The 26,846-nt window shown below is 39.1% G+C and overlaps 3 protein-coding genes across 4 annotated transcripts in view; 2 read left to right on the forward strand and 1 right to left on the reverse strand.

Moving 5' to 3' along the window:
- Positions 1–5,123, forward strand: part of grm2b (glutamate receptor, metabotropic 2b) — a 29,496-nt gene extending 24,373 nt beyond the window's left edge. The window contains exons 5-6 of the mRNA XM_026935761.3: positions 2,094–2,274; positions 2,918–5,123. Of these exons, the coding sequence (XP_026791562.1) occupies positions 2,094–2,274; positions 2,918–2,991 (255 nt within the window). The 3' untranslated portion in view covers positions 2,992–5,123. The remainder of the gene's footprint in view (positions 1–2,093; positions 2,275–2,917) is intronic.
- A 2,811-nt stretch (positions 5,124–7,934) lies between these two features.
- On the reverse strand, positions 7,935–17,487 carry rrp9 (ribosomal RNA processing 9, U3 small nucleolar RNA binding protein). 2 transcript variants are annotated; one of them, XM_026935238.3, is made up of 15 exons: positions 17,264–17,487; positions 16,938–17,023; positions 16,689–16,807; positions 15,739–15,806; positions 15,602–15,643; positions 14,898–15,024; positions 14,163–14,287; positions 12,477–12,569; positions 12,020–12,120; positions 11,731–11,865; positions 11,518–11,580; positions 10,756–10,901; positions 9,742–9,821; positions 8,851–8,924; positions 7,935–8,166 (listed from the first exon to the last, which is right to left on the reverse strand). In XM_026935238.3, exons 1-15 carry the CDS (start codon positions 17,339–17,341, stop codon positions 8,070–8,072), a joined length of 1,434 nt encoding a protein of 477 aa, XP_026791039.1. In that variant the 5' UTR covers positions 17,342–17,487; the 3' UTR covers positions 7,935–8,069. The 2 variants fall into 2 exon arrangements, with proteins under 2 accessions (XP_026791039.1, XP_026791038.1); XM_026935237.3 differs by having other exon boundaries at positions 10,747–10,901.
- A 1,135-nt stretch (positions 17,488–18,622) lies between these two features.
- On the forward strand, positions 18,623–26,846 carry si:ch211-213o11.11 (probable G-protein coupled receptor). Its single transcript, XM_026935288.3, has 2 exons — positions 18,623–19,092; positions 24,018–26,846. Exon 2 carries the CDS (start codon positions 24,110–24,112, stop codon positions 25,430–25,432), a length of 1,323 nt encoding a protein of 440 aa, XP_026791089.1. The 5' UTR covers positions 18,623–19,092; positions 24,018–24,109; the 3' UTR covers positions 25,433–26,846.

Below are 26,846 nucleotides of genomic sequence, written 5' to 3' on the forward strand. Positions count from 1 at the left end.
AGTGAACATGAGCTTTGTTTTTCTAGGTCTAAAAAAACCTGTTTTACAAAGTTTCAAAGTTTTATCATTCTCATTGCCAGATTCTAAACCTAGCGATCTGTGGTATCAAGATAGAGCGGATGTTTACAACAGTCTAAAAACGTATTCATAAAGCCTTTGGCCATGTTTAAAATGTAGAATCATAACTAATGAGGAGCACCGTCTCAGTATGAAAACAGTTTGGAAAAGAATTAGTTTTAATGTATTCTGGCATAAAAGAGAGGCTTGGGGCGATGGGATTCAGCACGGCACCCTTGGCCTCACAGACGGGAGCAAAGTGCAGCGATTGTCAGCGCAACAAAGAGTTTCGTATTTTCCTCACTCTCCCTTTTCCTTCCCACAGCGGTTTGGCTCCTGTCAAGCCTTGCTTTGGTATTTTGTCCAGCATTTTACGGCTTACCGCAGAGTAGCGCAGGGGGCGATCCCAAATGAGCTCTGCTCGTCACACGCTGGTGTCTGTTGCGTTCGCAGTAACAATGTGGATGGAACAAAGTTTTCAGACAGAAAGAAAAAAGCACTGGAACACAAATGAAATTCTAAGCCTCTACTCTGAGACACATTTTAAATCAATGAGAATTTAAGCTGAAATGAGAGAGAGACACTTCTGCGGGAGACAACTGAATGTTTTCCAAACATCTGCTGGGTTGGTACACCTGCGTCTTACACCGGGTTTACACTGTACATTTTTTGCAGACAAAAACTGCACATCATAAAAGAATTCTTTGCTCGTGAGGTGAGACTGGCGATCTTAGAATGCAACCAAAGACAGCCACATAAAGCTCTGAAGTTAAGGCATTTTGATTAAAATCTCAGTGTGAGTGTGAGTGTGAGATTGCTACAATACTTGTCTAAAAGCCACCAATAGGAGGACGCTGTAGGATGACATGAAACTCAAAGTACAGTTACAAATACTGTGGTGGTGATGGCGAAACATAATGCTATTGAACAGGAACAATGTCCTTATTACCTCAAGCTCTCTTTGAAGAATGTTTGTTTATGTGAACCCGTCTTCTACATTACGCAGATTGACGACGTAAGCAGAACATAGCAATTTTCTGTAGTCATACTGCAGGTCTGTTGTTACAGGATCTTCACTGTATAATGTGACATGGAGAACGTGTTATAACTTTATGAAAGCACAGCAGAGGAAATGTAAAACTGTCTCTGAAGGAGATGCTAATCTGTCAGGGAGCACGAAGGCATCCATCCTCCAAGATTTCAGCATTTTAAGAGAGGACCTGCTTGCTAAAATTTAAGAAAATCAATTTGAGGCGCAATCTGCAGAGCTAAGGAGGCAGATTCTCTGAGATCAGGAGCTCTGCAGCATATGCTAATTTGTGAGTCTGGGTGAACAAATGGAAGTCTGTTCCCTTAAACAAGACACTTATCATTGATGGCATCATTGAAATTGCATGTTGACGCAATCCTTTGTCACTGCAAGGAGTCATTTAACAAACTTCACTTATAAAGCTAATAAAGTATTTAGACAGGCCTTAAGGCAGTTAGAGGTGTATTAAAAGGGTGATTTTAAAAATGAGAAGCATCATCATAACATCTAGAGACGAATAGTAAGGCTGTCAATAAAAAAATGACATTGTTTATTCTATAATGAGGCACTGATGAATAAAAATGACATTCAAATGAACAATTTTTTGCATTTTGTATCGTTAATTGGCTTTTTAATATTTAATGTGCTTTTTAATATGCTAATAATAGAATTTAGAATAAAGAGTTTTAGGCAAAGGGGGAAAGAAATGAGCATTTAAGAAGTGATCAGGGAACTTAATGCGAATGATGCACGCCACTCAAAAAGGTAGAGGTTAGTGCAGATACATGGCATTCTTGTGCAGTGGATAAATTATGTAAAAATTTCTGATAAAAACTGAATAAAAATTACCAAAATATCAAAACGTGAAAAGAGACATTTAGGTGAAATGTAAAATAAATAATTCAGTAAAACTTTTTGAATTATAACATGGTGCTGTAAGACTGTCATCTCTATCTTCAGTGCTTATAAATGTCTTACAACCCACATCTGTGTGTGTACTCCACAGGTTCAGACCACCACCATGTGCATCTCAGTGAGTCTGAGCGGCTCGGTGGTCCTCGGCTGCCTCTTTGCCCCCAAGATCCACATCATACTGTTCCAGCCGCAGAAGAACGTGACAACGCTGAGGGCCAAGGACAACCGGTTCTCCGCGGCCGCTACAGCCCCCAGCTCCACCTACTCACACGGTAGTCAAATACCTGCTTCGCCCTTATCAGGGTTAAAGGAATACTCTGGAGTATTTTAACCTACTATCTAACCTTTACTAACCTAACATCCACTTCTCGGTTGGTCCGCAAACACTTCCAGTCTTTTTGAATTAGTTAATAAGTTTGGCAGCAGTGTTGTGTGTGTGATGTGCTTGCCATGTTTCCTGTTGAAGTCCATCACAACCTTGCGACAGCTTCCCGATCCAGCCATGAGAATGATATCAATATGTTCTTCTTTTGTCAAAGGCATTTTTAAAGGCTACCGGGAAAAAAATATATATATAATATAAACTAAGGTTGAAAAATTTTGGAAGATATTTTGCTAGAAAGTGTTAATTTCCCCTGTGTACGGAGACTTTTGGGACACCCTGTAGACTGTATGCTTTAGATTAACACTAGTAACAGTGTACCTACTGAATTTCCTCTCAATATTAGCTCAAATTCCTTCCAGCGGATCATGTCCGAGTGGCATTCTTTTGGAAACAGTGTCAAAAACCTTTACGTGCTTGAGTGATCAGCATGGTTACGCTGAGATTGCATCATGTTTCTGTGCGTGAAAGGTTAATAGTTGAAATGTCTCTCGCTAGAACTGACCATGAAACATTTGATATTTCATCCACAGCCTCGGCCGCGACCGTAGTTCCCACCGTGTGCAACGGACGAGAGGTAGTGGACTCTACGACGTCGTCATTGTGAAGGAGGAACTGCACAACTGCACACGACTGCACACAACTACACACAACTATACACAACTACACCATCTCCAGTGATGTCATGGATAAATCTTTTATCAATGCCTCTTCCACCAAGGGTGCTTCTGTCATCCATTTCAGGCACTTAAGCTGAAATTCTAATAAATACTTGACTATCCAAGAGTTCAATAATTGAAAAAAAATCCTGTAAATGTGACTATGTGGAAGCAATGTGCCAGTATGAACAAGTAAGTAGGTTTGTTGCCACATGATGCCAAGATTTTAAGTTACAAAGCTTCAGTGGCAACTAATGTTTGAATGTTTGGAGTTAGGACTTGCTGTAGTATGGAAATAAAGTGTAAAACTATAAAACTCCAGTTCGGAAGCGTCTTTAACGTGACTTTGTCGACATGCCCTCACCAGTCAGTGGCTATAAAAAGGCAGTTGGGCGAATTTCTTAGATATTTTTAGTATTTACATTTTAAAAAAGTATTTTAATTAAGCTCTGTAAATATATATTACAGTTATGTTAGATATCTATCTAGAACAGGGGTCATCAACTGGAGGACCATGGCCCAGATGTGGACCTAGCAAAGGGTTTCAGCAGAGGGAACCAATTACTTAAAAAAAAAAATTATTGCAGTTTATCTAATCATATGTATTTTTGTAAATTATTTAGCTGAAGGCAGCTCATTGAACCAGAAACTAGCTACATTGTTCACAGATTTTTTGCTGTATTTACCTGCTCTGGTCTGATCAGTCAACTGAAGATATGGTTTGTTTAAAGAAAAGTTGACGATGAAAACGTTTAAAGATGACTGGACAAAGAAGTTTGCGTTTATTCTCCCTACATCATTCTATGGCACTGATCAAACGCATTAACATGAAGCACCACTACGAAACAAAATTAACTAATCATTAATGGGTAAGAATTAAAAAGTAAGCAAGATAGTTTATGTAACTGGACCTTTACAAACTTTACTTGCATACTCCTGATCTACAGTTATAACCTGCTGGTGCGCTTAACTAGCTAGCTATGTCACGGCCAAAATAAATGTTACGTTATCTGTCGTCTGTATGGAGTAACTGGCTGAGTATCATAAATTTATATTAATATTTTGTAAACAGGGACATTATATTAGATCACAGTAACTTCTGAATAAATACATATGAACCCTCAGTCCTCCAAAAGTGTCATCTAAAAAGTTTTACTTAAGATAATGAAGTATTTGAACAGCCTTCAAGAGGAAAAAGGGGAATTGGTGAGGGTCAAAGTCAACAAGGGCGTGTTAAAAAAAATTTATTTAAAATACAGTTGTATGAAGTGTGTTAATGAAGTGAATGCTTTACAGTGCACTTTGGAGTTTAAGGAACATTAACAGTAGATATTTGACTTTACATATTTATAAAATATGAACGTCACTGAATGAAGCTTATCAGGTAACAATATTCTTCGTCAGTGACAGACACCGAGACACACACTTTCCACACTTTCATTTTGCTGTAGGTACAACCCTGGAAAGTTGTTCTTAAAAATGTATAATGTTCTTAGAGCTACAGAATTTAGGTAAATTATTGCAAAAGTATATAGACCTATATATATAAAATTATTCTCAGTGTTTGCTGTTAGATTAGTTCAGTGTATTTCATTGATAGCACTGAGGTTCAGATATTGTATGTGCAATGATAATACAGTAAATAAACAACTTTTCAGGGGGTGTATTTACTTTTTCACACCACCGCTCATGATTGAAACATGAAACAGTGGTAGTTATTAGATCTGTTTTCAGATGATTGCATTTGTGAACCTGACTTGAAGCAGTGCTCTGGAACGACGAGTGCCGGAGTTCTGCCATGTTTTCTTCAGTAGCTCATTAGCAGATTTGCGTTGTTCTTTACGTGTCGTTAATGAAATGTCCCATGTTTTCTATCCATGCACTAGTTTAGTGGCAATGCAAGAACAAATCCCTATAGTCAGTATTTCCTTTTGAACTTGAAGACTAAATCTTTAGTGTATCAGATTTGAATAAAGTATTTGAAAGTAGCTATAACAATACAAAAAGGAATGTGTTTAAATGTGAACTTTGGTGAACCCGTCAGTGCTATTCCTGTAATATATGTAAATAAACTTTTGTAATGACAAACCTGTCTGTTTCATTGCAGTGTTAAGAAATCCAGAGCACAACACCATGGTAATCCATGTGTTTGGTTAGCGTCGGGTGATGTCATGGCTGGGATGCCACTTAGCCCATTTTTTAAGCATTTTCCCAAGAATAGGAGCAATTTCGTTTTGGATACCGAAGGATTTATTCATAAATCATTCATAGGAGCATTTCACAAGAAAATTAGTATTCATATATTAAAATGTAGTATTCATTATCGTAAACTGTCAAAAAACTTTCGTATCCTACTCGTGCTCCTGTGTGTAAAGTTACGCCCAACAAGACTAACTAATGTAAACCTCAATTAATCAAGTTACTGCGCATTTATTTTTTTATATTAATATATTTATATTAATATATAATTATATATTAAGCTGTCAAGATTAAATAGCTTATGTATTTCAGTTACAAACAAATTTACAGCCGTTTAATATATATTAATGAAGTTAACTAACAAAATACTAAATATGATAAACAACATAACATACAGTAAATCCAGTACAGTGTGTATGTGTATATACTGTATACACCTTTTTTTTTCTTTCATGTCAAACCATTTTCTTTTTACCTCACTTAATTCACATCTAATTCGCCTTTTGTGTAATTCAGCTCCAGACCTTTGGCCTTTTCAGGGGGTCCCTGGAGGACTAGCTGTTAGGCCTCGGCGCTCTCACTGCCACGGTCCAGGCTCGATTCCCGGACAGGGAACCAACCGGTCCCAAGCCCAGATAAAATTGGGGAGGGCTGCATCAGGAAGGGCACCCAGCGTGAAAACTGTGCCAAATCAAATACGCAGATTAATGAGCTGCTGTGGCGACCCCTAACAGGAGTAGCCAAAAGAACAACTACTACTACTTTTGGTCTCTTCAGGGGGCTGTTACGCTGCTGAATAATATATATTGGCATACACATGATACTAAATAGTATCTGAGATTATAATTAGTGTGTTCCAAATCGTAGTATATTGAAATGAGTATCCCAAAGGTGCCCGGATGGTCGACTATTTCTGGTAGATTTTCGAAGTGTGGATCCATGGACACTTTTTCAGCTAATATTACCCACAATTCCCTGCAAGTGGGAGGAGGAGTTTTGTGACCATTTTCTTCACCGAATTCAAGGATGCATTTTACAGAGGTGTAAATGAAATGTTGAAAAAATAAATCAAGGGAATGGTAAATTAAATTAAATTATATATATATATATATATATATATATATATATATAAGGAATAAAGAACAAAGAAAAGCTGAAGTGCAAAGAGGAGTTTGTTTATGGTGACATATACATGTCACCATATATATATATATATATATATATATATATATATATATATATGTATATATATGTGTATGAGTAGGCAATAACACTCTCTTCTGTTACATTAAGTGTTAGTATGCCCCAGCACTTTCATACTCTTTTGCTACACACTCAAAAGGATGTACTTCTTCTTAACAAAAAGAGTACATACTTTTTAGTATATAGTATTAGTAGGCGTATGGAGAAGCAGCAGCTCTGTTTTGCCGTTTACTGCGCCATTTTAGCGCCGTGAGCTTTGCCTTTTATGTCGATTTGTGGGCGTCACCAAATGCAAATCAGCTGTGACGTGAACGCGCCTGTTAATTGAAGTTCATCAACACGCGCACGCGAGGACAAACAAAATAAGCGTTGTTGAATGTTTTTTTTTTTAATAAAACGGCGGAAACTTTTAGTAAAACGTTGATAAATAAGGCCCATTCACATCTCAGCCAACAATATCTTTTTCAAACGATTTCTTTGCTGAGGATTGAAGCATTTTGCTCTTAATTAAGTAACAAGGTTGAGTTTTTTTTAGAACAGACTAGCGTCCATGCTAATGGCACGAGGACATTAATGACATTGTAATGATTTACTTAAAATGTTTTTTTTTTTTACTTCCTATCACTAATTTGAGTAATAGTGTTGTACTAATGTCAGTCAATGTCACAATATCACTGAAAATAAGGAAAAAAAGAATGAGAGAACTTACCTTTCCTCTTAGTAATTATCTTCAGGAAATGTGGAGGATGCAGCTTGTTGCTGAACACGTGACTTGTGGAATATTCAAAAAAAAAAAAAACATTCATGGGGTGACTTCAGGTAGCAGGGTTAAGTTTATATGAACTAAAATGTACCTTTTTCACAAGCATGGGATGTTAAATGGATTCATACATTAATGCAAAAAATACTAGAAATTTTGACATTTTTTTAAATTATTGTATTTGAAGCTCAAGTGTAGTTATAGTAGGCTAGGACAGGTAAAATAGTACAATGCTCGGCGTGCTGTTATAGGAAAATAATCATCGACAGGGTGGTGTAATAAAGCTGAATTACTGTTCCGTAAAGCTTTAAACAGTCATTCCCTCGTAAGCCTGTCTTCATTACTCTCTTGTGAAGTTAATAAGACAAAATCCTGCTTGTCATGTTGATGAGAAAAATCTTCTCCTAAAGATTTACCCGTGGTGGAAACTTACTGCTACAGAGCGCCGACACCGGAGACTCCCTTTTCTCCTTGCAGAAAAAAAATCATAACAAATCACACACATTTTATAATCAGTTTATCTGGAGCATCCACCACAAACAAGGTCCCTGTGAATGAGCTGCTACTATAGAAATGGTAACGTATTAGAACGAGTGCATTAATATAAACCCGCAATTTGAAGCTGCACTACTGTCAGAGCTGCTGTTACAGAAAATTAATCAACACCTTCTGACCAATCAGAATGCAGAATTCAACAGGTACAAAGGTATGTAATAATGAGTCAAATACTGGGAACTTAAATGTAAATTTATTTTTAGATTTCTGCACAACATAATGTACGGAACATAATGGAAAAATAAAGATGACCAAAAAAAAAAAAAAAAAAAAATCAACAAAACTCTAGTCCAGTCCTCAGAGTGTGTATTATTGTGTTATTGCCGTCGTCTCCTTGTTCTGTCTTTTGAGAGGAATGATGTAAAGTCCGTTTTTAGCCTCCTTTATCCTCCACCATCTGCCCAGTCTAAAGAACACACAACACACAGCTGGTAAACACACTTTCACAGGTCTGATGCTATGTTTATCACAACTGAGAACTCTGCATTTTACAACTCAAACTTCCTTTTTCCTCCACCATAAATTGGTTAATTTTGGTAATAATGGTGTGAATATCAGAAATATCAAAAATGACATCTGGTAGGTTCTTTTTTTTCCCCAGTAGATGTAGTACATAGTCTATCATATCAGTCTATGTAGTAAATCATACAACTGCCCTTCTGTATTTAGTGAAAACTCAAAAGCCTGATTAAAAGGCTTGAAAAGTCAGGCGGAGAAGTCCGAGCTCCTGAGAAAGTCAGACTTTCCAGGTGGGAATTACGTCTGTTCAAATGAATTTTTCTACTCTGAAATCAAAATCTTTCCAGTTCCCACTTATTCATGAACAGAGCAATCTTTAAATAAATTACACTGCCTTTGCACATTTTTGATCGAAATCATATGTACAGGTTTAACAGGTGCTCAGGCTGCAGGAAATAGACCTGAATTTATCTGCACAGAGCAACAGCGCCACCATGTGCCTGCATCATGATGGTACACTACGTGCTCTCTGCTGATCAACAGGACTACAGTGTATTTCCTGGACTCAGTTTATTCACTCAATCACTGAACTGAAATAAAGGTTTTAAATAATGTTGTCCATGATGTGTACCTGTGCTCCTGTCCAACGCCAGCCACCAGGAACTTGCCTGTGTTGGAGAATTTCAAACTATTCACAAAACCATTCTGAAAGAAAGAAAAAGAGAGGACATTCCCTCATATTTAACTGCCAGGATATTTATAATTCATGATTATGGTGATTTATCCAAAGCAACACCAGTGAAATGATCAAAAACTGTAACAAATACATGATCTGAAACATTTTGTATTATTTCAATTACATCTGAATTTAAACAAACATAATGTTCCTGTTAGACTTGAGTTTTATCCTGTGACATCATGAATGAGGGGTGTGGCTTATTTGAAGGACAGTCTGTGAAAATACATCACTATGGTCATCTATCTCACACCAACTATTGAGACAAAGGCTGAGTAATGTGCAAAGTATTGCTTAGAGGTTTAAATAAGAAACCAGATAAAATTAGCAGCTGCCAGAGATTTTAAAATATAGTTCCTACCAGAGCATCTGAGGCATTTTTCTTAAAACTTTCAGCCAAGCAGGCATTCAGACTGCTTTAAATGGCCATACTTTCTCTTCCTGAATGCAGAATCTGGAGAGATGTTATGGCCTCAAGTAGCACGTAACATCACCACACATTTTACATCAGATCAATTCAATCTGTTCAATGACAAAAAAAATAAAAAGCATATTCTTTTTTTTTTTTTTGTTACCAGCAGGTGAGTGCTGTACCTTACACCCAAACGCGATTACGTCACAGTGTTCAGTGGTGATGCAAAAGCGGTTTAACGAAAAGAGGCGTGTTGACAGCGAACACCCACGAGCCAATTACAAGTGCATAACTACAGCCTAATGTGAACGCCTCTCCTCTCACTGTGCTCAGGATCAAGGTTCAGATATGAAATGCTGCGTGTCGTTTCTCACCACTGGGATGGTGAAGAGTGGCTCCAGGCCGTGGAATCCCAGCCCGCACTTCCACAGCTGCACAGAGCCATTATGGGAGCCTGAGGAACAGCACAAGAGCACGATGGTGTGTTAATGAGACGTTCAGAGAGCTGGCATCTGTCACACTGTCTGTCTGTCTGTCTGTTCATCTCTTTTTCTCTTTTCCTGCTCCATCACCTCTCTTGCTGTCCTTCTCTCCCTCTTTCCTTCTGTATCTCTCCATCCATCTATCTTTCCCTTTTCCCGTTCTATCATTTCTCTGGCTGTCCTTTTCTCTCTCTCTTCCATCCATATGTCTCTCTCCATCTATTTCTGTCTTGCTCTTCCTGTCTTTCTGTCTCTCTCCGTCCATCTCTCTACCTCTGTCCTTCTGTCTCTCTCCAACCATCTCCTCTTTCTCTGCTCCATCCTTCTTTCTCTCTGTCATTCTGTCTGTCACTCTCCTGCTCTCCCTCTGTCTCTGTCTCTCTCCATCTGCCTCTTGCTCTCCCTCTCTATGTTCTTTAACACGGAGATATAGAAAATGAAAACACCACGAGCTGAAAAGCAGAGCTGTTTACAGTGTGATCAAGGTGATATTGCGTTTGAGAGCAAGTGTGTGGGTGTGCGAGAGAAAAAAACAGAGAAAGACAGGAAGAATAGAGATGAGTGTGTGGGTGTGTACTTGCTTGTGTACTTGAGAGTCTATGAGTGAATGTGTGTATATAAAAATGCTCGATTGATGTAATATAAAAGCACTTGTGAGTTTGGCATTGGTTTTCAGCTTGGTTTAAAATGTTAATAAAAAGAATGTGTCATAATAAACGATCTGTTGTTTCCAGAAATCTTTCTTTTCCAATCAATACTGAGGTAAAAAAAAAAGAACTACATCTAACAGAAAGAAACTAATCACAAAAATAATTCACAGGGGCTTTAGGTGCGTCTACTTGTGCTGATACATATATTAATGTGTGTGTGTGTGTGTGTGTGTGTGTGTGTGTGCACCTGAGGCACCTGAGGCTATGGTGTCGGAGTTGTGCAGCGCCGCAACTGATGACACCCAGTACGGCCCCTCCAGCCCAGCGTGGCCATGGAGACCGTGCGCCCGCTTCACCGTAGTCAGCGGCTTCTTCCTGTTCACGGCCCAGAGAGACAAGCAGCTGGATACACACACACACACACACACACACACACACACACACACACACACACACACACACACACACACACACACACAGCACTTTTTAAAAACTGTCAAGGTTTATAAATGAACTGCTGCATCATCTTTGCATTTAAAAAAAAAAAAGAATGTTAAGGCTGACAAAACAAATTTCAAACAAACAAAACAATATTGCCAGCATTCATCACCTACCTTTTTTTTAAAAAAATATTGTTTAAAATGATGCACAGCAAATGTATCCTAAAAGTAATATTACATGTAAATACTTCTAACGGCCACTTATTTGAGTTGCTCATTTTCAATGGCTGAATATCAAATGGTGTTTCAAATGCTATAGTGCACTATGTAGGTTCTACAACAAGCACTGTTATGTCCTATATAATGAATATTTACTTGAATCCCAGTTTTTTTGTGAAATCCTAAAACACTAAGTATGAACCACAAGGACACATCACTGTAAAAGACTAATTACAAATCTTTTGTGATTTATTATGGAGCTACAGTTCACTCTGTCTGTACTGTATAATGTTATACTACTGTATAATATGTTATACTAAATATTTTAAAGTAATTTGAGTGCAATTTTAACTTCTTACCCATCATCACCACCTGAAACCATGTGTTCTTCATTTATGAGCTGAATACAGTCAATGGAGCTCCTTCAGAGAGAGAAAAAGATAACGAGAGCAGGTTATGGATGTAGAGGAGAAGAAAAAAGAGCATAAAAATCAGAATCACTTCCTGCATTTCTGCAGTTCTGTGTTAAATATGTCAGATTTGAAGGCTTGTGTATTTGTGGTGAAACTCACTCGTGGCCGTGGAAGACCAGCTGCGTCTCCTCTGCAATCTTCCACACTCGCACCGTTCGGTCGCGGCCCCCTGCGGTCACACACCGCTCCCGTCCGAGGCAGTCCAAACCCGTGATTGCGTCCTGATGCCCGAACCTGAGGAGCAGGACAGTTTAAAAAAATTATTTCATGTCTATTTCATGTTTCAGACAGGAGAAGGTTACTACAACGCACTCGTAGCTGGAATAAACCCTGTGTGTGTGTGTGTGTGTGTGTGTGTGTGTGTGTGTGTGCGTGTGCGCGCACTTACAGAGTTTCTACATAAGCGTTCTCATCCACGTTCCACACTTTGACTGAGCGGTCGTGAGAGGCGCTGTACAGATCATGTGTTCCTCTCCTGAACGCCAACCCCTGATAAATTAACATAATAATTAAAAAAAAACAAATCATACAAAACATGTACACACTAAAATCACAATTACACCGTTATAATTAAAAGCTGTGTATTTTACTGTTGTGTTTATTTCTATACATTTAAATTTTTCTGTGAAATTCAGCTTTCAGAAAAATTTCCGATCCAATCCTGAACAATTTTTTTTAAAATAATGAATACATAAATGGGCTAAGAGTATTTACCAGTTTCTTTTCCACTCTTATTTGTTTTAACTTCAATGAATATTATTTTTGTCTGTCTCAGTTTATAGTACATTAATTTTATTTAAATTCACAAAAGTTATAACGGTTATAAGGATGAGCAGTCTCCTCACCGATACGGCGTCTCTGTGTCCCGTGAACTTGTACAAGTGTGAACACGTAGCAGCTTCCCAAATCATGATCAGCTTGTTCATGTCTCCTGTGGCCTGGTAAAGAAGAAGATGGGTTTAATATCACAAAGCTCTGGTTGTAAAGATACATTCACAAGCTGCACCACACTCAGGTCAGCTGACAAACAGTTTACAATGTTTAGCGATTTAAAGCACTCGTCCTGCACACGTTTTAGTATTCTATCCATTTGAATGGAAGCCTGGTGTGCAGTTCTTTATACTGAAATAAAAAAGCCGACTGAGTTTATTTATTTATTTATTTGGAATTTACTTATTTAATTCCACTGCGTATATTAGAAACTATTTTCAAATCCCTGAGTAAAATAAATTCCTACGCTCTCAACTGAGCTCAGGCTCGAACCCGGGTCGCTGGCGTTACCCACCGCATTATCATGTCACACGTGATTTAATCACATTAAATTAATACTAGAGTTATTTCTTCCTGTCTGTGCCGACAGCCTCGTGAGATTTTATAAAGTAACAGGATCACATTAATATACTATGTGAAATGATCACACTCACTCTACATAATTCAATCTAGTAATTAGAAACTTGTTTAAATGAGGTTTAGAATAAGCAATAAAATCCTGTTTTGCTCAATATTTTTAAGTAAACTATACGCAACATATTCTCTTAAATCTGACTGACTACAAATTCCCTGTTTTTCCCGTGTAGGCAGGTGAGAACACAGCGATCGGACCGAGATCATCGGAGCGAGGTGGTCTCGGACCGTTTCAGAGTGAACTCAGTGAGAAAGCGATTCGACTCTGAATCAACTCAGAAATGAAAACATGCCATGTGTTCTGGCTTGCGGCATTTCTGTGTACATGTGAGCCGCTGAACTGTGCCAAAGCACAGAGCTGTAGAAATGCTGTATGCTCTAGAGATCCAAACTGACAAACAAAAAGCGAAAACGCTTTCAACTAGTTACTATATAATTATCTAAATATTTATTTAGCTTCGGCTTCATGCTCTTTTTGTGTTTTTTGTGATTTCTATGCACTTGGTAAAGAACTGTTTGCATTTTTTCCCCATCTATGTATTTCTGAACAATGAATCAAAGAGATCTACAAGGACATTTTCAGCCCTACATGCCCTCAAATGATTTTTTTAAATTCGTTTACATACGTACAGTACGAAACCAAGCCAAATCAAATAGCATATGAATTAAAAGCATAAATTTTGATTCAGAAAATGTCCTAACATGCGAAAGTGCCTTTAAACACCCATGTCGATTTACGTACGTCAATTCACACCAGTTAATGTACAGATTAGTTGAATTTGGTGTGTTAGATGTGCTTCAAGGACAGGGCTCAGGATTAAATCAGTTTTTAAGAAGGTTTCAATTCCAATTTATGATTTAAGTACATTTAAGTCAATTAGCAAACGAAAAGATTATTATTTTATATATATTTCTGTCTTAAATATAAGATGGATGTTTTATAACTCTGTTCTGCATCTAATCAAATCTTTACATTTCCTATACTTTTTGTCTGTGTTATAAATATTATTATAAATTTGCATTATCACACATTATTTTTGTAACACACACCACGGGATACATGAGTTGAAATCACATACACACACACACTCACACACAATAATCACACTTTTAGTGTTTTCCCTCACCAGGTATTTGCCGTCAGAGGAAATGGCCATGCAGAGGATGTGTCCCGTGTGACCCACATGCCGTTCCTCCGTCCCCTTCCTCCCTCCTGCGATCTTCTGCACCTTCCTCCCGCTCTCCACCTCCCCTACACACACACACACACATATATATATATATATACAGGCCATCATTTACACACACACACACTTAGAGCTACTTTATTCCTCCCACAAACCCACAGCTGCTGTACAATCTAATCATTTTACACCGCCGTCCCACAAAAGCGAGTGTACAAGCACAGACACTGAAAAATAAACGTTTTCTCACCTCCCACACACACTACAGCATTAACTGCGAAACTGTGAAACCTTATCCTGACCCAGAAACGCTGATACTGTTAATCACACAGGAAGACTGACAGGAAACCATATTGAGCATTTAGGGATGAAATATTTCACTGAACAACAAGATACATGTACAGAATGTTCTCTCAGGTATCAGCCCGCATCCTACAATTCTGCCAAAAAATACAATAAAATAAAATAACATAAAATAACATAACAAATAAAATAACATTTTCTCAATTCATAAAGGCAGTTTCTTCACTTTAGTACACTTCATTGTGATTATTTATATATCATAGTAAATATTATAACCCTAAAGATTTTGGATACTAGTATTTTTTTTTAATTAACCTAAACAAAAAAGGTGACTCAGCCAAACCCGAAACAACAGATTTTAAGTATAATAGTTACACTTGATGATGGAACAGTCTTTAGACGCAGAGAAGATGTGTTTCTCGTCCGGGGTGATGACTAGACACGTGACGGAGAGCTTGTGTCCTCTCAACAAGCGGATTTCAGCAGGATCCGGAGCTATGAGCTGGACACAAGGACAACACAGAGACACATCGATGCATGAAAATGCTGTAAAGCATCAGGTAACATCACTGGCTCCTGAGTGGCTGACTGTTTAAACTCAATCAAATAAATCTCAAACTGGATCATATTTTATTTTCCATGGAAGCAATAAAGCGCTTCTGTAAATCAAATAGCATAACTATAGATCAGAATAAACACATAATTTGAATTTTTGTTAACATAATTATCTACACTATCATGGTCACAAAAATGTATTGTCCTGAATAAACGTTCTTGCTTGTGTTTTAGATTATTCTTAAAATAATCTTAATTAAAAAAAACATAAAAATGAGACAAAATGCTGGCTAAGTTTCCAAACAGAGTTTGGAAGAGTACAGTGCAATGAAATATGACTACAAATATGAGGGAAAAAAGCCAATACAAAAGGAAAATCATACAGCCTCATCATCTCTACAGTCTATATTTGGATGTGTCCACGACAACACTGTGCATTTTAAATATCGCAGTCTATCGATGCATAGCCAGGCATCGAGACACGCTACTCAGTGCGGCTGTGAGGAAACAGGAACTCAGCTCACCTCTTTAGCGATGAGTCTCTGCAGTTTGCCTTTCTGCTCCAGCTGTTGAGAGGTGAAAGATGTTAGAAAGTTCAAGCACAGAATGAAATGAAAAGTTCAATTATCACTCTAAGTGGAGCAAGAAGAAGAGAGCGTACCACGTCCTCTCGCAAGCGTCCAGCTATCAGGTCAGACTCAAACTCCTCGTCCTCTGCCTTCTTCTCCTCTGCACACCGAAACACACACACACACACTTGGAATCTACAAAGACTGACTTTACTTCATGAGCCTTGAAGCACAAGTCTGATATTTTGGCACAGATGTGATTCTTTTTGTCCAGATCTGACCCATATCTGAGTCCTGTGTTTACATGTTTACATCACTCCCTGTCCAGAAGTTTATAAAGAAAACTTTAAACCCATAGCAGCATTGTGGCTGTAGAAACAAAAGTAATAATGCAGTTTCCATGACGATTATAGTGCTCCTTAACCTCTATGGATTTTGCCTTAATGTCTTTAATATGATGTTGGGATTAGAACCGGGAAGGACTGTATTCTCGCTCCGTCACAGCCCTTGTTTCTGTAGCTACACTGCGGGTTTTTTTCCCTCCTACAGATTCATAACACAATTTATTTCATCTGGATTCCACCGACTAACCTTCGTGACTTATGTCAGTCGTTTCAGAGCCAAATGATAAATTTTGGCCAAGCATATGACCATAATCATGATAGCTTCAGAAGTAATCAGAATATTGGACGTGAGCACTTCAGTGCGAGTCTAATGAGCAGATATCAGATGTGACTCAGTAAGAATTTTAATGCGGCCCATTTTGACTGTGAAAAAAAAAAAAAAAAACTAATTCAAGGTGCTGCAGGTAACAAAATCTGATCAGTGTTAGAAGACTGCGAGACAAAAAAACAAAACTCAGAATTAGTGGTCAATGTAAACGCAGCCGAAGGTTTATTCTTTACATCAGAGCAAAGTTGGATTAAACCAACTGGCCTGGATAACGGCGATATATGACAGCTCCTCTGATTAAACCCCTGATCCAGGATCAGAGAAACAGCATCAGATCAGAATGAACACCTGGATGAACACCTTCACTGACCTTCATCCCTCAGCTGCTCCAGGTAAAGCTTAGCCAGACGCAGCTTCTTCTCCTGCGGCGTCTCCTCGATCTCCTCATCCTCCTCCGCCTCCTTCTGCTTTCTGCCCTGCTTTTCATCACTGTACAAAAGAGAGACGGATTATAAACTCAGAGTGGGTTCAATGACTGTACAGACCACAAACAATCTGAAAGCTTCATATATTCAATCATATTCAATATTAAGAAAAAAAAGAACAGAAGGTGTGTCACTTTTCGCTTTCTGATTCGCTGGAGATCTCCTCATTCAGGCGTTTGTTGAGCTTTTTTAGACGCCCTTTTCCACCCTGATTCTCAGCCTGAAGACAAAAAAAGCACAGTGTTAATGCAGAGTCTGCATCCAATACAGTACATACCACAAGTCACTCAAAGCACTAAAACTTTATTAAGGAATTAGATGCAAACTCATCTGCACTTATTTTTACTCAGAGAAACTCTACTTAGACTTGGAGACATGAATAAAAAGGTTTAGATATTTTATATGTTTATAGGCATGCAGATTGCTGTGTATTTTAGCCACAAGCTAGCTAAAATCTCACCTTTCGCTTGCCACCAGCAGACTTCTCGCCTTTCCCGACAGCCGCTGAGGCGGATTTCTTCTTTATAAAGAAAGACATGATTAATTAACTATAATTTATCCTAGTTATTTTTATTTTATTCTTCAAATATTCACAGTTAGCTCATGTATTAAACCCCACATGGATCACTTCCACATGTTGCTATCTTTCTGTTTTCCTCGGTTGAGGAGTGTGTGAGAGTGTGTTTGCTCACTATCGCCCCCCGGCGGATCGGAGAGACAAGCAATACTCGCGAATCACTTCACTGAAATGAATCTTTTATACAGAATCGATTCACTGCTCTACCGCGATTCATCGTACTGAAACGACCATTAAACTGAATCGATTCAATCTCCATGCGAATCAGTGAGTCGTTTAAACTGATTCGATTCACTCCACAAAGAGATGAATAATCTCCATTTTAATTTTTTGAATTTCACATCATCCAGTGATCTGACAGAAGCTAAGCTAAGGCTACATTTATAAACACAAAAGCAATTTGCTTTACAAAACTAAAAAAAATAGATAAGGAGGAAATAAAAGATATAAATTATTTATATATACAGGTAGAAAGTAACAAAGACAAGAGAAGTGTTGTAAATCTGGACTTTAAGATGGCCAATCTGACTGACAGTGAAGTTCTGCAAGCTAAGATGACCAAAAACTGAAAGAATTAAAATAAAATAGACCTCTTTTGCTAAAGCTCCAAACTCCAAATTCATTTAAAAGTGTCGTTTAAAAAGGAACCTATTCATTCCCAAAAGGACACATTGCTAATTTCCATACAGTCCCATCTACTCACTCACTCACACACTTTCAGTCAGCGCTTTATCCTGGTCAGGGCTCAGGTGGATCACACACACACTGTCCCAGGAACACTGAATGTGAGGCGGAAATACACCCTGGATGGGACACCATATACACACACACATGCACACACACTCATTCACACACACATTCACACTTAGTGGGAATTTAGAGTCACCAACCCACCCACTGGCATGTTTTTGGGAGTTTGGAGAAAACTAGAGACACAGGAACCCACAGGGACACGGCGAGAACAGGCACAATGACATAATTAAAATAATTTTTTTTTTTTAAAAGTTGTTAAACAAATTTCTTTCACAAATTGAAACATTACTACACAAACATACACAAAATAATAATTAAAATAATAATAACTTGGAGCATAAAGGAGGTTAAACAAGAGCTGGACTGAGGAGAGAACCCAAATGGACAATGTGTGCCTGTCACTGCCATACACTGTCTGTATGCGTGTGTGTGTGTGTGTGTATGTGTGTGTATATGCGTGTGTGTGTGTGTGTGGGAGACCATGAGAGTGGAGGGGGTCTATAGGCCATCTTCTCTTTTCTTGCACTCACTTTCACATGAATATGTGATTAACTGTTGCTACTGGTTACTACTCACACCCCCACACACACACTCACACCCTGGCCAGCTGTTCTGTCTCTCTGAGTGTGTGTGTGTGTGTGTGTGTCCCTCTCTGTCTCTCTGTCTCAGAGCATCAGTGCCGTCGTTCACCTGCTGCCTCGAACCCACCTGGTGTTTACTGCTAGGCAATAAACGCTGTGTGTGTGTGTGTGTGTGTGTGAGAGAGAGAGAGAAAGAGAGTGGACTTACTCTACCAACGCGCACATCCCTCCTGTTTCTCTCAAATGTCTCCTGCTCTAAATAACTGCTTTGCTTCGGATAGATCTTCTGCTCTTCATTGTAACATCTGGATACATGTGCACATCTGGCTGTGATATCGGGTTTGAGAGGGATTTCACAGGACCTTCAGTGACCACCAGGTGAGATTTATTAACTTTTTGATCTGATTTATTTATTCAGGATCTGGTCATGATTCACTACTTTACCAGGAAAAATGCTACAATAATTTAATCCATGTTGATATTCACATGATGAGTCTGGCTTCAGCTCTTAAAAGCACAATGTTCTGGTAATAAAAGTAAAAAGAATTGAATGACTACTGGTCAGTTTATAAGCGCCGTTGGTTAAACATTTTCACCCACAGCCACAATCAAGTCAATCCAAAACTCAGTATCATAAAAAACAAAAGTAATCATGAATTAGGCAGGATGGAAAGTTGAGCCATGAGTTTACAGCAGATATGTCACTGCAGAAAGAGTGTGTGTGTGTGTGTGTGTGTGTGTGTGTGTGTGTGTGTGCGTGCAGGAGAGATGGGGCACGCCGGCACACCTGGGCTTGTGTAAGGCTAATGGATGTTAATGAAGGCAGCCTGTGTGTCCAGCGCACTCCTTAATGAGGATGAAGAGTAAACAGCACTTCCTCGGCCCAGGCGGCCGCTTCTCCCCGCTCTTAATCATTCAGCAAAGATCGGTTTTCTGGAAACTGATTACTTTCACAGACTAAGGGCCAGATCCTGGGGTGCAGATTAAACTGGCTCTCAGTTCTAGTGCTAGGGACTCTGTGTTGAATAGTCATTAGCTGATGATTTAAATTAAAATGGAATCCAGAAGAATAAGAATAGAACTTCACAATATTCATTACTAATCAATTTAGTATAATCAAATGGTAGCAGAATAATTGTAGCATAAGATAATAATAATAATAATGTATAAAAACATATATACAATATAAAATAATAATGGTAGTATAATAACAGTAGTATAATTAATCTAATAGTAGTATAATTTAATGGTAATATAATGGCAGTATAATCCAATTGTAGTATTAGCAAATGGTAGTACAATAACAGTAGAATAGTCTAATAGTAGTATAATAACGGTAGTCGAATCTAATGATAGTATAATAACAGTAGTATGATCTATTGACATGTAAGTATAATCTAATGGCAGTATAATAATTGTTGTATAATCTAATGTTAGTTTAATAACAGTAGTATAATCCAATGGGAGTTTAATCAAATGATAGTGTAATACCAGTAGTATAATGTATTATAAGAATGTATAATAACATACATATAATTATAGAATAACAGTAGTGCAGTCAAATAGTAGCAGTGTAGTATTTTTCAGCTCATTGAGTATGAGAGTACAGCAGTGTACAGTAAATGCATGGCAGCATCAGTGATGTAATATTTTGCATGGTAGTACAGTAATACACAGTAGGTGTCATACTATTTATTATGGTAGTATATTAGTATTAGCTATTTTAACATACTATTAACAGTAGTGGGATGGTAGTAGGTGTATGTTTGTGTGTATATATGGTAATATGTTGCTGTGCTATTCGAGTCAATATTTAGTATAATAGTATAGACGTAGTAATAGCGTAAAGATATACCATCTGTGGAAAAGATGTTTCTGTCGAAATTAACTGGAAGTCTAGATTTTTAATATGTTTTTTTATGTCTTAATAAAAACGTAGTAAAGATGTGTAGTATGGTGAAAAAGGAATGTATTCAGAGGCACAGACCTTACAGGCTGGTTGAAATCAGGAACAACTTCAGAGTGGACATAATGAATGTCTCTGGTCAGTCAGTGCTTATTAGGAGCCTAAGATTGGACACCACTGGACTAGACACCAGAAATCAGACAGTCAGATAAGGATAAAATTATGTGTTGAACCAAATAAGCAAAGATGAGATCTCTTTATGAACTAGCCACTAGTTTTCTGGGTGTAATATGCATCAGAACAAGCAGCGTTAAATGATCGATTTAAATTTATGTTATGACGTCTAACTCCTGATGTACATTTATCAAGCCATGCTTCTTAGCACAGCATCAAATGAGCCTTTTCAGAAAGCTTCTGATCACCATAGCAACAATTTGTCCTTCTTTGTATGTTAAATAAGAGCACATTGTTTAAAATCTTTTGACCGTTGGCTTAAATCATGTCAGTGTGTGACAAGTGCTTATGAGTTATTAGTTGTTACTATAGAAATGATAACGTATTAGAACGAGTGCATTAATATAAGCCTGTGATTAGCAGAGCTGCACTATGGTCAGAGCTGCTGTTATAGAAAATTAATCAACACCTTCTGACCAAATCTAATTATTTTTATACCACAATGTGGTGAAATTTTCCAATCTGATTGTTCCGACTGGTAATACCTGGAATGGATGGATGGATGGATAGATGGATGGATGGATGGATAGATAGATGGGTGGATGGATAGGTAGGTGGGTAGATAGATAAACATTTAGGGTAAAGATTTCATATATTAATAGATTATAGTTTATAGAAAGATTAAATTAAGGTTGATTGATTATTGATTGTCAGATTAGAGCTTTTAGATTAAAATAGTTCATACGCTGTAGATAATTGATCTCAGACTGATATTGACCAGAAACGTTATCAGATTATCAGAGCTGATCAGTTATCAGATCGGATGGGAAATCAGATCGGTTTTCTGATCTGATCTACTGATTTTATATTTCATGTACGTCTGTGTTATTGATTAACAATTTTCTTCATTATAGGCAAATTCAGGTTGGTTAGTTATTATCATTATTTCTCATCTCATCATTAGCTAAAAGAAAATAATGACAAAGTCAGCGTCTTCAATTATTAAAGTAAAACATAAAGGGTTGTGATCAGCGTATCACTGTTTCCTGCATTTTTTTGCTCTGTGTTTTAGTTTTACATATTTTAAAGAGATTGTCTGAAAGCTGGACCATCTTATATAACTGTCATAATCTGAAACAGCTCTGTGTCCTGACCTCATGTACCTCATTAATACACACCGTGCACCAATCTTGGTCCATTAGAGCAGATTAGTGAGGATAAAATCAGAAACGTGCCACATGGCCTGAACTAATGAGCCCGTAGCACTGAAGCATTCTGGGAAACTTTCTGAGAAGATTCTGAGAAGAGCACAGAATGCACACGGTGTTCAGTGATAGATGCACGTGTGTAGGCTCTGTGTGTGTGTGTGTGTGTGTGTGTGTGTAGGAGAGAGGGTTAAACACAAGGTAATATTTTATGTTTTGTACTCGCTGTCGTTATCAACGTTTCACACCAGACGGGCGAGGAGTGTGTTTGGAGATAAAGCTCTTTGGCTTCTTCATCCTCACGAAAAAGCGTGGGAGCTGAGTGTGCAAGCCCTCGTCCTATCCATCCGATCCATCAAGATCCACACTGCGATAAAGCTGAAAAACACCATGCAGCCGTGATGATGTAACACACTCACACACACACACACATACACACATTTATGACACTCATTAGTGCCTATAAACTGTATTCACCGACGGTGGCTCATACACAATATACCCTGAGATGATGGATGAACAAACAGAAAGTGATGCAGGTCCACTATCAGGAGGCATGATCAGCTTTAGAAGATCTGAGATTTCAGATTTCAGGTTTGATTCTTAATCTTACTTTTAGTGTACTGCTTGGATTTAATTGAAAATGTAGTCTTTATTTAAGTGGTGCTTGATTTTCATGCTCTCAGTTTGAGGATCTGGCTGAGTGTTTGAGAGATGTTGATTTTGTGGAGATTTTGAGTAGTGTGTGTTTGTGTGTGTGTGTGTGTGTGTTTTGTGGATGAGCTGTATTACAAGTGCATGTTGTGTGAGTGTGTGGGAGGATGTTTCTGTGCGCGTGGGGGCTTTGTATGCGTGTGTGTTTGAGAGAGAGAGATTTTGTGTGTGTGTTTGTGTGTGTGTGTGTGTGTGTGTGTGTGTGTGTGGTGGTGAGGTGCAGGTGACAGTGACCTCACTCTAATGCTAATGCCGCTTAGAGCAGAAAAGCCTCCCGCAGCTGCAACCCAACAAGCTGCCTCATTATACTCACCATCAAAAGGTTAGAGAGAGAGAGAGGGGGGAACAAGTGGGAAAGAGTGAGACAGAGGGAGAGACAGATAGAGACAGAGAAAGGAAGAACGAGAGGAGAGAGAAACAGAAAGAGGGAGACACAGAAAGAGACAGAGACAAACACACACAGTGACAAACAGAAAGGTAGAGACTGACAGGAAAAGACAGAGAGAGGAAGTGCAAAAGGAGAGAGAGACAGACAGAACAGAGAGAGAGAGAGACAATAAGAGAGCGAGAGATAAAGACAGAGCTGAGATGTGAAATGAGAAAGAGGTCACTGAGAGATGCAGAAAGATGCAGCGCAAGCAAAGGAGCTAGAGAGAGAGAGAGAGAGAGCGTAAAAAAGAGAAATACACAGAGTGTGTCATGAATAATTCTCAGTGATCAAACTCCCACTCTCTCAATTCTGTAACGAATCATCCATGCAAGACAAATATTGAACCAAAGGATTATGAGTCTAGAATTAAGCTGAAAACAATGTGACACTCTTTAGGGCTTAAGGCACGAGTAAAAAAGACTTACAGGTTATAAAGTTCTGATGCTCATCATGAACTTTGATTACTCTGTCATAATTCCAACAATTTATATAACAAGTTGCTAAACTTGACTTATGATGGACTTGTGTCTCACCCGGCGGGAATTCTCCTGACTTGCGCCCAGTGTTCCCGGAATAAGGGGCTAAAAAGATGAACGAATGAATGTATGAATGAGTTCCTAAACAAGTGGTAGGAAATACAGCAATATTATATAACAATACCTGAAGACATTTTAATGATAATCACCTCAAACCTGTCTCGAATTTAAAGGGAACAATGTGTGATTTGTATATTTTGTGTACAGTATATTTTGAGCTATTTCCAGCTATATAACTGGAATTAGCCATGCATAAGAAGTTAACCAATTAAAAAACATATTTGAGTTTAAGGGAATTTTTACACAAATGACTACCTTATCTGTTATTTCATCAACAGGTCTGGCCTGTGATTAGTCAATCCCATCCCCCCGTTGGACAATGGAGGAACCCGTTATTGTGACCTGAGCTGCGTAGATCTGAGCTACAAAGATGACAGCATCGGGATTCCCTCAGACCCCCAACCTCAACGAAACACAAGCCAACCACTCACTGGAACATGGTGCCTCTGTGCACCCTACTCCCAGCATGCAACTGGGCACCATGTCCAACCCACAGTCCCGTCTCCGTGATGCCATGGGTCTGGCGGCCATGGTGACGCTGAACGCCGTGGCTCTGCTGGCGAACCTGGCCGTGCTGATCGTGGTGCTGAAGGCGGCACACCTGAGGAAGTACAGCTTCGTGTGGCACCTATGCGGTGTGGATGTGCTGTGTGCAGCCATCCTCATGCCCCTTACCATTGTGTGTGGCTCACCATTCTTCGCTGGGGTCATCTTTACGCCGCTTGAGTGTCGCCTGTACATCTTCCTTAATGCTTTTCTGATCTCTGCCTCCATCTTCACAGTGACAGCGATCAGCGTCGAGCGCTACTACTACATAGTGCACCCGATGCGCTACGAGGCCAAAATGACGCCCCGCATTGCTGCCGCAGTCATGGCGCTGGTCTGGTTGGCGTCTGCTGTCCTTGGACTGGCCACTGTGTTTGGGTGGCCCAGTTATCGCCACCACAGTGCCATTGCTGCCGCCCACTGCTCACTTCACTGGAGCCACAGCGGGCACCGGCGTGTTTTCTCCATTATCTTCTGCGTGCTTTGCTTTTGCGTCCCCGCTGCCATCATCCTAGCCGTGTATGCCAACGTTTACAAGGTGGCGCACATGGCCGCCCGACACAGGGGTCCTCTGCCTAGCTGGGTGCCTGCAACACCTCGTCCAAAACACCGTTCTGACTCCGTCAACAGCCAAACCACCATCATCACCAGCAGCTCAAGTGCGAGGAGAGGGACAGGGACGCACGCACCTCGCAGGCCACGCCGGACACTGGTGGGCGGTAAAGCAGCACTCACACTCGCTGTCATCGTGGGCCAGTTTGTCCTCTGTTGGCTGCCATACTTTGCCTTCCATCTGCACTTGTCCCTGGGCGTCACCCATAGCTCGGCTGACGAGGCAGAAGGCCCCGTGACGTGGCTGGCGTACTCTTCATTTGCTGCAAACCCATTTTTCTACGGCCTGCTGAACCGCCAGATCCGCGAGGAGGTGTGTAAGACGATGTGCTGCTGCTGCCGCTCGCCCAGCAGACCTGCGAGACCCCCAGCATCCGGGCACGATGCCTCTGCACACGAAGACTTCCTGCACTTCCTGAAGCGCAGCAGCTCGGTGGAAGCCACACACAGCAGTTACAGCACTGCAACTCCCAGAAACACACTGGACCAAACCGCGTTCAGGATACCAGGACAGATCCCTGAGGAACTCACCTAGGCTGCTGTTAGAAGACATCCAAATCTGGAACTTTCAATTTGGATCCAAATCTGGAACATTCATATCATATCCATATTTGGAATGTTCAAATCGGATTCAAATCTGGTATATTCAAATTGGATCCAAATCTGGAATTTTTAAAATCAGATCCAAATCTGGAATGTTCAAAATTGGATTCAAATCTGGAAAGGTCATATCAGCTCCCAAGCTGGAACATTCAAATCATATCCAAATCTAGAAACTTCAAATCCAGATCCAAATCTGGAAGACTGAAATCGGATCCAAATCAATGTTCAAATCAGATCCAAATCTGGAATGTTCAAAACAGATATAAAGGGAAAACTGGAGAAAAGGGGGGGAAGGTACAGAAAAAAATACTGCTCCAGAATTCCTGCTATTTTAGCAATTGCTCAGATGCCAAAAGCTGGTCTAATCAAACGAACCAAACTGATCAAGTGAAGAGGAAATTAATAAATGTACAGTTCAAGTCTCTTTTGGGTCTGCTTTGTCATGCTAATAGCACGTGATAATGAGTGATGTAGTCAAGACCACACACACACACACACACACACACACACACACTACACTCACTTTTATACTGGGTTGTTTACGTACACTGACTTTTAACATGGACTACACCACTGGTGATTATTTTTAAATAATTGAGAGATCAGTTTTGAACATATTATTAGAAATGACCAAATTTCTGGTCCGTCCCTCAAGTAAAACGATCCAGTGACTTGAATTAGACTGAATCAGATATGTGAAAATAAAATCTGATACTGAGGTCAGGCTGTCTGAAGTCAACTTCAGATACTCAGGGCTGTTAGGTTTACAGAGAAGTGAGAGGATTTGCTTACACGTATGCCACAGTAACGCCTTGGATTATCGTCTTCAGCCGTGTTTTATTCAGAACGAGAATTTTCACCGCGATCCGTAACAACATCGCGGTCTTTATTTATTTGCCTTAAAATACTACACGACGCAACTATAATGCAGTTTTTATATCAGACAACTTTCACTCTCTCCTTGAAATCCATCTATTTTGTTATTGATTTAACAAATATCCTGTATTTTGGTACCAATGTTTGTTGAGTTGTTCGCTGAGTTGCCTCATTTTACGCAGCTGCACAATACTAAAGACTCTGTATTAGTATATATATATTACATGGTGTTGTTTAATATTGTTTAAGAATATATTTTAACATTCATTTTCAGTCATTTGTGATGTGAGTAGTTTCATGTTGAGTTAACGATACTGTGCAAAATGATATTTATTTGGAACCATATTTATTCAAGTTCAAAAGCTGTCTTTCTGTTTTAATTTCTGTTCATTTTTCTCCATGTGGCTCTGAGATGTTTCTAAGATCTCCTGTTTCCCTGCTGAATAAAACACCCTTCACTCTGTCACGTG

The sequence above is a fragment of the Pangasianodon hypophthalmus genome, chromosome 20 (assembly GCF_027358585.1).
Source record: "Pangasianodon hypophthalmus isolate fPanHyp1 chromosome 20, fPanHyp1.pri, whole genome shotgun sequence".
In the NCBI taxonomy this organism is placed as follows: Eukaryota; Metazoa; Chordata; class Actinopteri; order Siluriformes; family Pangasiidae; genus Pangasianodon; species Pangasianodon hypophthalmus.

Excerpts from the sequence above, each read along its gene's own strand:
- rrp9 (XM_026935237.3), bottom strand. The coding sequence starts at position 17,341 with ATGTCTTTCTTTATAAAGAAGAAATCCGCCTCAGCGGCTGTCGGGAAA. Across the intron at positions 17,024-17,263 it reads CTGCTGGTGGCAAGCGAAAG|GCTGAGAATCAGGGTGGAAA; the intron begins GTGAGATTTTAG and ends TTTTGTCTTCAG. Across the intron at positions 8,167-8,850 it reads GGCGTTGGACAGGAGCACAG|ACTGGGCAGATGGTGGAGGA; the intron begins GTACACATCATG and ends TGTGTTCTTTAG.
- si:ch211-213o11.11 (XM_026935288.3), top strand. The coding sequence starts at position 24,110 with ATGACAGCATCGGGATTCCCTCAGACCCCCAACCTCAACGAAACACAA.